This window comes from Pelophylax lessonae (genome assembly GCF_965119305.1).
Source record: "Pelophylax lessonae genome assembly, chromosome: 9".
NCBI lineage: Eukaryota > Metazoa > Chordata > Amphibia > Anura > Ranidae > Pelophylax > Pelophylax lessonae.
In genome coordinates, this window is record NC_138776.1 from 116,298,936 (window position 1) to 116,311,304 (window position 12,369).

The following is a 12,369-nucleotide window of genomic DNA, read 5'->3' on the forward strand; positions in this document are numbered from 1 at the left end:
TTCTAGATACCATGATGTTTTTTACCTGTATCAGGATTTTTTACCTGCATCAAAATTTAGAGGTGTAAATGGCCATAGCTAGCTTACCTTGGTACATTATTTTGATGCCAAAATGTTTTCAAATGAGAATTTAAAACGTGTTATAACTAATAAGCAATATGATAATTGCATAAAATATAACAGCCATATGATAACTGCCTCAAAGTCAGATTATGAAATAATTTTTTGAAAGCCTATCTACAGTATATTTTTTTAAATTCTAGGTCACAACCTGCGTTGCCACTGGGCCTGGAGAGAATGTGTTTGAGAGTACAAGAATAATAGGAGAAAATATATTTTTGAGAGCAAAGGTAGGTTAGTTTAAGTAATAAAAAAATGTAGCGCTCCACTTCTTATAGTGAAGAAATCAAAATGTGAACATTTATGCACCAAAAAATACTAATAACTCTCTAAATAAATGCATTGACATCAACTAAATCACTGTAACATTTGTGATCCAAAATTAGTGTAAAAAAACACTTTAAGACAGGGGTCATCAAACTTTTTAAACAGGGGGCCAGTTCATGGTCCCTCAGACACTGTTGGGGGCCGGACTATAGTTTGAAAAAAAATATGAACGAATTCCAATGTGCATATTTTTTATTGTTTTGTTTATATAGTGGCGGCTGGTGCTCAACGTTTTTTTTTTGGGGGGGGCGCAAACAGAAAAATGTAATAGGCATTGCTTTGCGGCAAAAAAAGCTGTAAAAAATTGCGTGACTTTGAGGTCACAAAAGTGTGAAAGGGGCCTTCAGTAATCAAGGTATAGTGTGCCCCCTTCAATGCAGAGTGACCACAGCGTGCCCCCTTTCAATGCAGAGTGACCACAGAGTGCCACCTTTCAATGCAGAGTGACCACAGCGTGCCTCCTTTCAATGCAGAGTGACCACAGCGTGCCCCCTTTCAATGCAGAGTGACCACAGCGTGTCCCCTTTCAATGCAGAGTGACCACAGCGTGCCCCCTTTCAATGCAGAGTGACCAGCGTGCCCCCTTCAATGCAGAGTGACCAGCGTGCCCCCTTTTCAATGCAGAGAGACGAGCGTGCCATGCCCCCTTTTAATGCAGAGAGACCAGCATGCCCCCTTTCAATGCAGAGTGACCAGCGTGCCCCCTTCAATGCAGAGAGATCAGCGTGCTCCTTTTCTATGAAGAGAGACCAGCGTGCCCCCTTCAATGTGGAGAGATCAGCGTGCCCCCTTTCAATGCAGAGAGACCAGCGTGCCCCCTTCAATGCAGAAAGATCAGCGTGCCCCCTTTCAATGCAGAGAGATCAGGATGCCCCCTTTCAATGCAGAGAGACCAGCGTGCCCCCTTCAATGCAGAGAGACCAGCGTGCCCCCTTCAATGCAGAGAGATTAGCTTGCCCCCTTTCAATGCCTCTTTGAGTGACCAGCGTACCCCCTTCAATGCAGAGAGACCACAGCATGCCCCCTTCAATGCAGAGTGACCAGCGTGCCGTGCCTCCTTCAATGCAGAGAGGCCACAGCGTGCCCCCTTCAATGCAGAGAGACCAGCGTGCCGTGTCCCCTTCAATGCACAGAGACCAGTCAGTGCACTTACCTACAGCGGTGGCTTCTCCTCGTCCAATGGCATGGGTTCGCCTTTCGGCCAATCAGGAAGCGGGTCTCGGTCCCACTTCCTGATTGGCCAGGAAGAGGATCCGTGTGACAATAGCAAATTTTAATTCACTATTGTCACACAAATGGGTGGGCTAGGGCGCAGTGCTCTGCGCCCCGGGTCCACCCTTTTCTGAAGCCTATTAGAGCCTCTGGCTCTAATTAGGTGATTCAGAAAAAAACAACATGAAGGATACATCCCGGCCGGTGGGCCGGGTTAAGGACCCTGGCGGGCCACATGCGGCCCGCGGGCCGTAGTTTGAGGACACTGCTTTAAGACCTCATGCACACTAAATGTTTTTACAGCTGCTCTTAGGGGTGTCTGGTGTTGTTTATTCCTGCCTCTAAACTCCTGTGCATGTTAGCCTACGTGTCCATGCACACATAGGCTTTTAGCAGCGTTTAGTGGCAGGGACTTTTAGAGGCAGGAAAAAACCCCACTGCCAGTGCATCCAGGAGCAGCAGAGTTTGGGCAGAAAAAGCGCTTGACGCCAATAAAAGCTGCTAAACACTCCAAAACACTAGGCGTATTTAGCGCTTGAGCAATATTTAATTTTAATGGCCAGATATATTTATTATTATTTTATTATTATTGTTATTATTATTATATATTGAAACCTGTAAAAGCTCATAAAAGCATGTAAAAGCTTTAGAAACCTTTTACAAGCACCAGGTATTTTTTCATCAAAAATGCTGCTGGCTTCTAGGAGAGTTAAATAAACAACCTGCGTCCATGAAGCCTGTATGGCATTCCACTCAAAAGTGTCACAAATTGATGTGCTCTAATCAGGGCCATCTTTAACGCAGGGCAAAAGAGGCAGCTGCCCTGGGTCCAGTCATTGTTGTGGGGCCCAAGCAACTGCCCCATGAGTCTGTGATGCCTGTAAATAATTGATAAGTTGATTTGGAGGGGGGGGCAAGAAAATGTTTGCCCAGGGTCAAATCAATATCAAAGATGGCCCTGGCTCTAATATTATGTGATTAGAAGTTATTAAAAGTTTAATTAGGATTTCTACAGAAATCAAAGCATTCATAAATATTCATCCTAAGTGCTCTTCATTCAGAGCCACCATGTGATCACCGCACACATGCATAATATGTACTCATCATCAGAATTTGACCCCAATATTGAGAAAAGGTCAATAAAAGCTTGCCATCATATATATATTATAGCCAGGCCCTCCATCGCACTGTCCTTGTGGTATGCCAGCCGATGCACAGAATTCTCATTTTAGAGAGACATCTCCCTGCTTCCTAATGCAGCCTTCACCACATACAGCAGTTCCGCATGTAATGGCACCTGGGCATTCACTCCTCCACCTGGTCTCACTACAATCATTGCAGCTGTTTAGATTACCTGACACCTTTGCAAAAAACTCCTCCCAGTAGTATGCCGACATCACAGACCAGCCCTGCTTGATGCATTGTGTCCCAATGAGACTTCCTCAGAGGCTAGGGATCAATCAGAAACGACATGCTTTATAGAACCACCCCCTGGTGTTATGATAGCAACTGCTGAAATAAACTGCCTAAAAGCTAGAGCATGAACCTCAGGTTGGTTAGTGTTCATCCCACAGAAGAGCAAAGGTCTAAAAATAGAGCTAGTGTTCTCTGTATGTATAATTTAGGTATTTATAGTCTTATCTGTATCTATTGCATTCTCTGTATCTCTCAGAGCTTTCATAGGGTATCAATTAGCTAGCTCTATCTTGAAAAAGGTTGCAATGGTTTCTGTGGGCAAAAACATCTTTACCAGTTTTCTCCTACTTTGTAGCTGCTGGTTATACATTGGCTCGTTTCTGGTCAGCATTACTCTAAACCGGGGGTCTCCAAACTGCAGCTCGTGGGCCTGATGTGGACTTTTGCTTGCCTTTATCTGGCCCTTGGGGCATTATTCCATCCACTGATACAAGGCAGTGTTTCTTCCACTGACACCAAAGATAGGTCACTATTCCTCGCACTAACAACAATGATGTTATTTTTGCTCCCGCTTACCACCAAGCCTATGGCTGTTATCCCACTGATGCCAGCTCATTTTCTATGCCCACTGGTCACAGTTCAGCCCTCCTTAGGTTTTAAGAGAAGTAAACCTGGCCCTTTGTTTTAAATGTTTGGGGACCCCTGCTCTAGACACTGATCAGCTGCCTCAATTGTGCTCTCAAATCATATTGGGTGGCAAATGAACTCTCTTTATCAGATGCTGAACTAAGTTTGCATACTAAACATTTCAGAAACTGTTCATGGCTACATCTTTACAAGTTATATGTGTTCTTGTTGATATTGATATATAGGATTTGTATAATGAAGCATCCAAGCAGATAGAAGGCAATGTGAATTTTGCCCACCAGTGGGTCAACATGAGTAATGTCACTGTGAAACTTAATGACACCCATAATGTGAGTATGTATGTGAATCTATGAATATCAATGACCATATAGTATGCTTAAACGATGTGCACATTTCCACTCAATCTTCATTGTATGTGTTTCTATAAAACATTTTTGTAAAATCTGCAAATTCTGAAAATTAAGAACAAACACATACCAAGATCTATTTAAAAGGACCTTGGGTTCCCATAGAATGTGAAGTGCTATAATATACTGCATGTCTGTACTGTATTAATATAGTAAATTTACCCTAATATATAAAAATGTATTTAATATATCCTCTAATTTATGTGTTATACCTTCTGAAGGCAACAACCTGTAAACCTGCCCTTGGCTACAGCTTTGCTGCTGGAACAATTGATGGTCCTGGGCTGATCAATTTTACTCACGGTAAGAACTCCTTTGCATAAACCACATGTGAATACATGCGTTTTAAATACAAAGTGCTTTCCAATGCATTTGGTTCAAACAATCTTGCTTGGTAGGTCAGTGTAAAGAGAAATCATGATAGAAACTGTGATGAGCCATGCTAAAACCCTTCTTTTATATGATTACAAGAAGAGTAAATCGGATTTGTTGCTGTGGAGTATTGTACTTTGCCCCCCATTGCTGCTATTTGAGTTGATTTATTATTTACTGAATAACTATGCATATGGGAAAGGTGTGTAGGCATGTAGAATATAAAGAAAACGTTGTACTTGCTTGAAATAATACTTCAAAAACCAAAAAGAAAATCACAAATTAGTACTGTGTGACAGGTCAGTTCTGGCACCTCTATTAGTCCATCCATATAGAAATGTCTCTAATCTCACATCCTAAGGCAAAGCTGACCATAATTTAACAAATTAAACCCTCAACAAAGGAGCTTAATATTCGTCATGCCACCAGATCTTTCAAAAAGACAATATATTAAAGTATAGGTAAATCTAAATCATCTGGTTACAAACCTGGACAGATATGGTATCTCAGTCAACAGATAGCTCATAGTTACGCATGAGCATTTCTGATTTTCTCAGTGACAATTATTAACATTATTTTAACATTTTACTCTCTAAATATCATATGTCACAGCAGGATTGCATTTGATTGGTTGATTTGGAGCAAAGCAGATAATTCTCATGTAAGACACTTGAGGTCCATGTGTAGTTTTTGTAGTATGTTTGCCTGTGTGAAGGCAGTTATTAGCAGGCAGCTTCTAGAACAGCCTAAAGATACTAATAAACAAGAGATAATTTTCCCCCAAACTTGTTGATTACAGCCGAATCTTGAACCAATCCATGTCAGGAGGCAATGTGTGGGATGGAGTTTACTGGTTGATCACAATTGTTTGCCAGTTGGGTCATTTAACCTCCATCTCACCTTTGTGGGTCTCTTAAAGTAGAATGCTAGTCATTTTTATTTTTGCAGAATGGTTACAACCAATGGGACCTTTATTGTACCAAATGGAGACAACAAATCCACATACATTTAAAGGGGTTCAACATGCAACTTTATTGTATCTCATATAAAATAGGACCTTAAAAACAATTCGAGTAAAACCATCAAAATACAATAATATTGTTGAAGATAGCTTGCATGACTTTACATATATTAGATGGCCACTATCATAGAATACATGTCACAAGTCAAGTAAAGCGCTAAAGATTGACACATTACGTAACTGTGTGCTTCTTCAAGATCCATGCCACAAAATCTCCATGAATGAGGGTGTGCTAAAAGGAAATATATAAATAAAAAATAACATGAAGAATATACATATAAATATAATCAAAAACAACAAAAGAAATGTGATATCAAATCAAAATCATTATATTAGGTATGGTAGTTGAGGACATGGTATGCAATCTGGTCTGTAGGAAGTCACGTGACCTCGTGACGTAACGCGTAGGAGGAGCCCTATACCCGGAAGTGACTTTATGAACGGAACCTCGATCTCCACAGCGGCGGTTGTTGTGGTTTATGCAAATTTATCTTCTCAACACTGTAAGTGCATTACCGTATATATGGCAATAAAAGTATAGATTTACTGCACCATGATAGTTCTTTGTTCTTGAGCCTAAAAAGGAGGATAGTACAAAGAAAGCGGACCGAACCGGTCATCTATAGGAGTCCAGGATACTCTCATTTAAGGGGAAAGAAGATCGTTGACCGAGATCCAAAACAGACAGAGGCCAAAGAGAGCAACATCTAGCCAGAGTCTGGATATATATCAGAGGCACATTTTTCTTGCCTTTAAGGTGAGAGTTTAGCGCACAAAGAGGTGACACACAAGGTGGAGGACACAGTCACTTTATTTATACATTTAAGCACGTCCATAAAGGAATAACAACACATTTATACTTTGGAACACTTTGGATTTTATTTCTGGAAAATACTTTTTTATGTATTTCTACCATATTTATTTTTCTTAGTCGCACTTATTGGGAGCACTTTGGAATACTTTATAAAGTTACTGTAGGAGGCATGCAGCACTTTAAATGAGCACCTATATATGTTCAATTTTATCGATCGATTTATTTGATGTTATTCATTTTTGATGATGATGTATGAAATTGATGGTATATTTATTTATTTATTGAATTTGTGAAGAAGACACCGTCAGTATATTTGGATATCTAGTCGATTTACATACCGATTAAGGTCTCATAGAAAGTTTTTGGAAACACAACGCACTTTATTCATTTATTTATTTATTTATTACCCTTTCAATATTATAACACATTGGCACCACTCTAGCACCTAGCACTTTTCTTGTAATTTATTAATACGCACCCAGATCTTGTACTCACCTACAAAATTTAGAGATAGACAAAACATCTAGCCCCTGAAGCGCACCACTACCCCCAAAACAATATCTGTCCGACTGTGTAGTATCAGTATCAGTGGTGCAGCATCAGGGAGTCCCTCACCACCCCAGACAGCGCAGGAATCACACACACCCCTTTGCTATGATGTAATAAAATATTTACAAAAATGTGAGGGGTGTACTCACTTTTGTGAGATACTGTATATAGTGTATATATATATATATATATATATATATATATAAATATATAAATATATATTTCAAACATTTCATTCTTGGGTTTTTGTGTATACATCAATGTCCTGTTGGTATCCCTGTTCTACTGGGTGAGGATTTTGTTTTCTTTTTCTTTTCTATTTTCTGCAATATTTTGTTCATTTTATTATATGCTCTAGGTTGTACTTTTCTGTCTTTCCTCCCCTCTCTTTTTCATCATGGTGGTTGGATTTGAACCTTTTCTTCCCCTGGTTTTCGCTATTACATATGGTCATTTGCTTTAGGTCCCTGGATTAGGTGATAATTTTTTGTGAGATACTGTATATAGATAGATATTAGGGCATACTGGTCAACTAAAAAAGGGAGTCCATAATGTACAAACACCCAAAGAGTCTCTTGCCTCCACACTACAGAGAGATTTACTCCCAAGGCAAAAAAAAAAAGAACAAAAAAAAATCAAACTCCAAAAGAACTGTCAGTTTCTAGGATAAAGAGAAAAAAGAGAATATATGTAACCACAAATCAAACCGAACACGCATGGCCTGAGCAAAAAAAAAAAAAAAACAAACATAGAAAAACACACATCTAAATCTCTCTACCTATTATAATCACCCAGAAAAGCAAGGACTCAAGCCAGGAAATAGGATGGTGTCTTGTTGTTCACACACAACATGACAGCACCTTATATATGTTGCACAAGGCCCTGCCCCACTATAGCCACCAGCCACCAGCAATTAAGATGAAACAAAAGCCAGACTGCACTTCCTCCACAATAGCTCCACCTAGCGGCAGAAAACAATCAAAATAGGTGCATTGGTCAGAAATTAAACCCAGATCAACTGCTTGGAGGGCAGTTATGCTCACCACAATTTTTTTTTATAGTTTTTTTAACATTGTGTTTTTTTTTTTTTTTACAATTTTATTTTTTATTATTGTTTACAATTTTTTTTTAGAAACACCATTTAAGGGCTTTGGTAAAATATCAGGGGTCTAAACAGACAGAGAAAGGAGACTGAGAACACAGCACTCAATCTAGATCTCTTCAGCCCCAGCTGCACAGAATGAAAAGACCAGAATAGCTCTGTACAGAGCTTTCTGTTTATTCATCAACTGAAGCATAGTAAACACATTTGACTTTGTTTCAGTTATGAATGGACAAAGTCAGTGATCGGTACCGATCACTGACTGTCCATTCAGAAAAGGAAAATGGAGGAGAGCAGTTCCTCTATATGCCGCCCCCACCGCCCTTTCTGTCCAGGTGTACAGGGGAGCCGCACAATCCCCCTGGAACATGGGGCCTGGCCAATTGCGAGCCATGCAACCCCTATAATTATGCCCCTGATAAAAATTATTTTTTTTTGTATGTTATTTTTCATTCATATTTCTCCTTTTAGAACACCATTAATGGAGATTTTGTTGTGTGGATCTTAAAAGATCCTAAAAGAGTGCGCTGATTTAAAACACGTTGATTTTAAGCGCTTTACTTGACTTCATGTATTATATGAGATTGTGACCAGCTCACGTATGTAAAATCATGCAGGCTATATTCAACAATATTGTTGTATATTGATGTTGCAAGTCTGATTGCTTTTAATGACTTGAGCCCTTTCAAACGGCTGTGGATTTGTTGTTTCCACGTGGTACAATAAAAGTCCCATCATTACTCTTCCCCAACTTTCTCTTTAGTTTAGGAGGTTTGGAGGTGGTTTTCCTTATTTATTGCTAATTAAATGTTACCAATATGTTGGTATACCAGGGGAAAATCACATTCTGTTATTGTAAATCATAACTTTTAGTAAGGGTTGTTTTACTAAAGCAGTTTTGCTGTTCATTTTGCAAGGGAATTTGCATTCTGCAAGTGAATTTGCCCCAAAGCTTAGTGAATGAGGCGAAACTCTGTTGACATCATCCAACTTTGTGCAAGCAAAAATGCTGTGATTGGGAATTTTGTGCAAATTGGATTCACCACATTCACTAAGCTCTAGGGCCAATTCCCTTGCCAAGTGCCACTTCCCTTACAAAGTGAAAAGCCCTGTTTGCCTTTAGTAAATCAACCACTAAGTAATCGTTTTCAGCCTTCCCTGTTTATCTTTAATTTATAGGAATGACAGAGGGAGATCCAGTGTGGGATGCATTAGTAGAGGCACTTCTTGGAGAACCATCAAATGAAACAAAAGAGTGTCATCACCCGAAACCCATCTTGCTGAACTCTGGAGAGGTATATACCCAAACTGCCAATTTAATAGCTTGGAACCTGGGGAACAGAAAATCATTTCATGAACACAGTTAATGTCTCACTCAGGAAATAAATTTGTCCATGAGCTCTGTAATAATATGCTAAAGTAATAGATCATCTTACACAAAAAACATGCAATTAAATATCAGTGAAACAGTGTTTTGACATTTTAGAAAGATTACGTAGACTTTACGAAATACTTTATAGTAATTCTAAAACCTATAATCAGTGTCTTCATTTAATCTTCTTTTAGTAGGCCATATACCAGAGTGCAAGGCTGGTCAAGATGTGCATTGGCTCAAGATCTACTGCACTGCATAATGCTATTTTTTATTTGTTTTAAATAGTAGAAGCTTAAAGAGGATCTTCAGTCTGTTTGAAAAAAAAAGAAAAAGTCTGCAGCTACAAATACTGTAGTCCCTGACTTAAAAAAAATAAATAAAATAACACTTACCTGTCCAGGTATCCTAGCCTGTGATGTCCTAACCCAGGCTATTAATCTTCGGGTCCTCGTCCAAGGCAAACCATGCAAAAGTACGGAAGAGAAAAACACCCAAAAAAGTGAAAGCAGTAGATTAGTGGAACTTTATCTGGTGGCACAAACCCTGCTCCAACCCCCATTCCCTTTCCTAGCACAAACCCCTCCAAACTTCTCCCTCCTAGAACAACCCTAGCACAACCCCCCCAAATCAGCCCTCTTAGCACAACCCCCCCCAATCCCAATCCCCCCTTCTAGCACAAACGCCCCTGCTCACAAATCCCCTCTTCTAGCACAAACCCCTTCCCCAAAATCCTCCCTCCTAGCACAAACCCCCCCAAATACCACCTCCTAGCACAAACCCCCCTTCTAGCTCAAACCCCTACCAAATCCCCCCTCCTTGCACAAACCCCCCATCAAACCCCCCCTCCTAGCACCCCCCCCCCCCCAATTCCTTCAAGCACAAACCCCAACCCCAAATCCCCACTCCTAGCACAAACCCCACTGCTTCCAAATCCTCACTTCTAGCAGAAAAAACGCTCAAATCCCATCAAATCCCCCTCCCCGCCAATCCCTTCTCTTAGCACAACCCCCCTTCCAAAATCCTCCTCCTAGCTAAAATGTGGGCTGTGCTCTCTTCGCACTCTCCCCTCCCCACTCCTCTCCCTCCATCCCCACCCACAATTTCTACTGCAGGTAGTTGGAGAGAGATGTGCGGCCTGTGCTCTCTCTCCTCGCAGAGTTGTAGTGCATGGAAGTTAACACAAAGTAGTGCTTAGATGGGTATGTGGCCGGGACACCCCTGAGGACTCTTTGCGGCACTACAGTTGAAAAAACGTGGTCTATACTATGAATTGATACTCTATAACAAATAAGAGGAGGGGTGGGATCTACATCAGAGTGGCTTGTAGGGAATAATGGCTGGCTGGCCGCAGAATCATTAATTTTTCTCTTTTAACACTGCACCTGCATCTGTTGGTAGCATGCCCATGGCAAGATATAAGCTTTGTAAAAGTCCTGGACATATTATATTTTTGATCATAGATCAAAATCTCTTTATTGCCATAAATAAAAAATACCAGTTTGAGTTCCATCATGTTGCAGCTGGGGCAAAGATGACATGGTCTCTGGTCCTGGATGCATTGTGGATGTTTGAATCTTCAGAGACTGCAGAGCATCTACTGTTTCAGTCACACAGACCTGAACAGGCTTTATGTATGAACAAATGTGTCTGCCCCATGTACATACATTATTACAAACTATCCATGAAACAGAGTTTTTAAAACATTAAATTAGTAGTAGAACTAAAGATAAAACTTTTTTTTTTGCATTTTGGATAGAGTAATGTCAGGTTTTTTTGCCATCTGTGTCCAGTCATGGAGATTTTCATTTACTTCCAGTTTATACAGGAAATTAGAGGAAATTCCTCAAACGTTAGGGAATCCATGGTTGTTGCCAGGATCATCATTACTAGTATCCCCATTCGAAGATTTCCCCTTTATTCCTGTCCTGGGGACAGCTCAAAATGTTTACTTTCACTTTTGATGTCAATGCTAAACAGGACAAATGGAAGTTTTGAATTACCCTAATGGGGGCACAGCCAGCAATAAAAGCCTGATAGATGTTCTAAACCTTCTCCATTCTATAAAAAAAAAGTTTTGCCTTTAATATAGTTCATATTTTAACAGACTTTGATACATTTATTGAAATCTGGCTTTTCACATGTATACATAAAAGCATGAAACAAGTAATAGGTCTTCTTTAAAGTGGTTATAAACCCCAAAACATAAATGTAATATATTGCAGGTTACCAATTCGTAAATTTAGTGACTTTCTTTATTTTCACATGGTAATCCAGCCAGTAACATGCTTCGTATCTTAGGTTGTCTCCTTTCTGGATGCAGGAACAATGGAGACACATTTGGACAATAGCAATTTCAGTCTGGAGGGAGGGTATTCACTAGCAGATTTAGATTAAATTAACTAACAAATTAAAGTTAACACTTTTAGACAGTTAAAGAACATTTTTTTTCCCACTTAGGATAAAGGTTTTGCATACTGTAAATTAATAAAAGCTGACCATTTTAAGCACCCCTGTCAGCGAGCAGAGAGAAAGTTAAAGCCAAGCAAGCCCATAGGCTTCTATGCAGAGCACTGCAAACGCTAGGTAGTTTGAGACAGCAGCCATATAATGGGGTGAATGGACTCCTTACAATACAAATCCCAATAGGCACTGTTCAGTAGGAGGGGTGGGAAGATCATTTTTTAAAAAGCTGCCTGGGAAAGCTCTTTCTTGGCACAGAGAGAGTTAGCGAGTAAGCACCTCAGTCTAGATATTAGCCTGCAAGTGGGGGACCATACCAGGAGAGATCCGAGCCTGAGTCGGGGAGTGAGGATACTGGAGGGTGGGGCAGCACTGCCCACATCACAGCATCTGCACCGCTGCAACAGGGAGACTGGTGCATCCACTCACCCTCTACTTACCACCACTGATCACTGGAGGCTTTTGGTGAGAGACCAAGGGGCCCCCCTTCTACAGTGAGAGGTCACCACAGGATCCCAGGGACTGTTGAGAGGGCTTTTCACCTAC

At 40.4% G+C, this 12,369-nt stretch overlaps 1 protein-coding gene across 1 annotated transcript in view; it reads left to right on the top strand.

Annotated features, from left to right (window-relative positions):
- The window catches only part of ASAH2 (N-acylsphingosine amidohydrolase 2), a gene marked incomplete at its 5' end in the record, with an annotated part of 147,217 nt that overhangs the window by 113,361 nt on the left and 21,487 nt on the right, over positions 1 to 12,369 (top strand). Inside the window, 4 exons of the mRNA XM_082268888.1 lie at positions 264 to 350; positions 3,948 to 4,052; positions 4,352 to 4,433; positions 9,168 to 9,283. Of these exons, the coding sequence (XP_082125014.1) occupies positions 264 to 350; positions 3,948 to 4,052; positions 4,352 to 4,433; positions 9,168 to 9,283 (390 nt within the window). The remainder of the gene's footprint in view (positions 1 to 263; positions 351 to 3,947; positions 4,053 to 4,351; positions 4,434 to 9,167; positions 9,284 to 12,369) is intronic.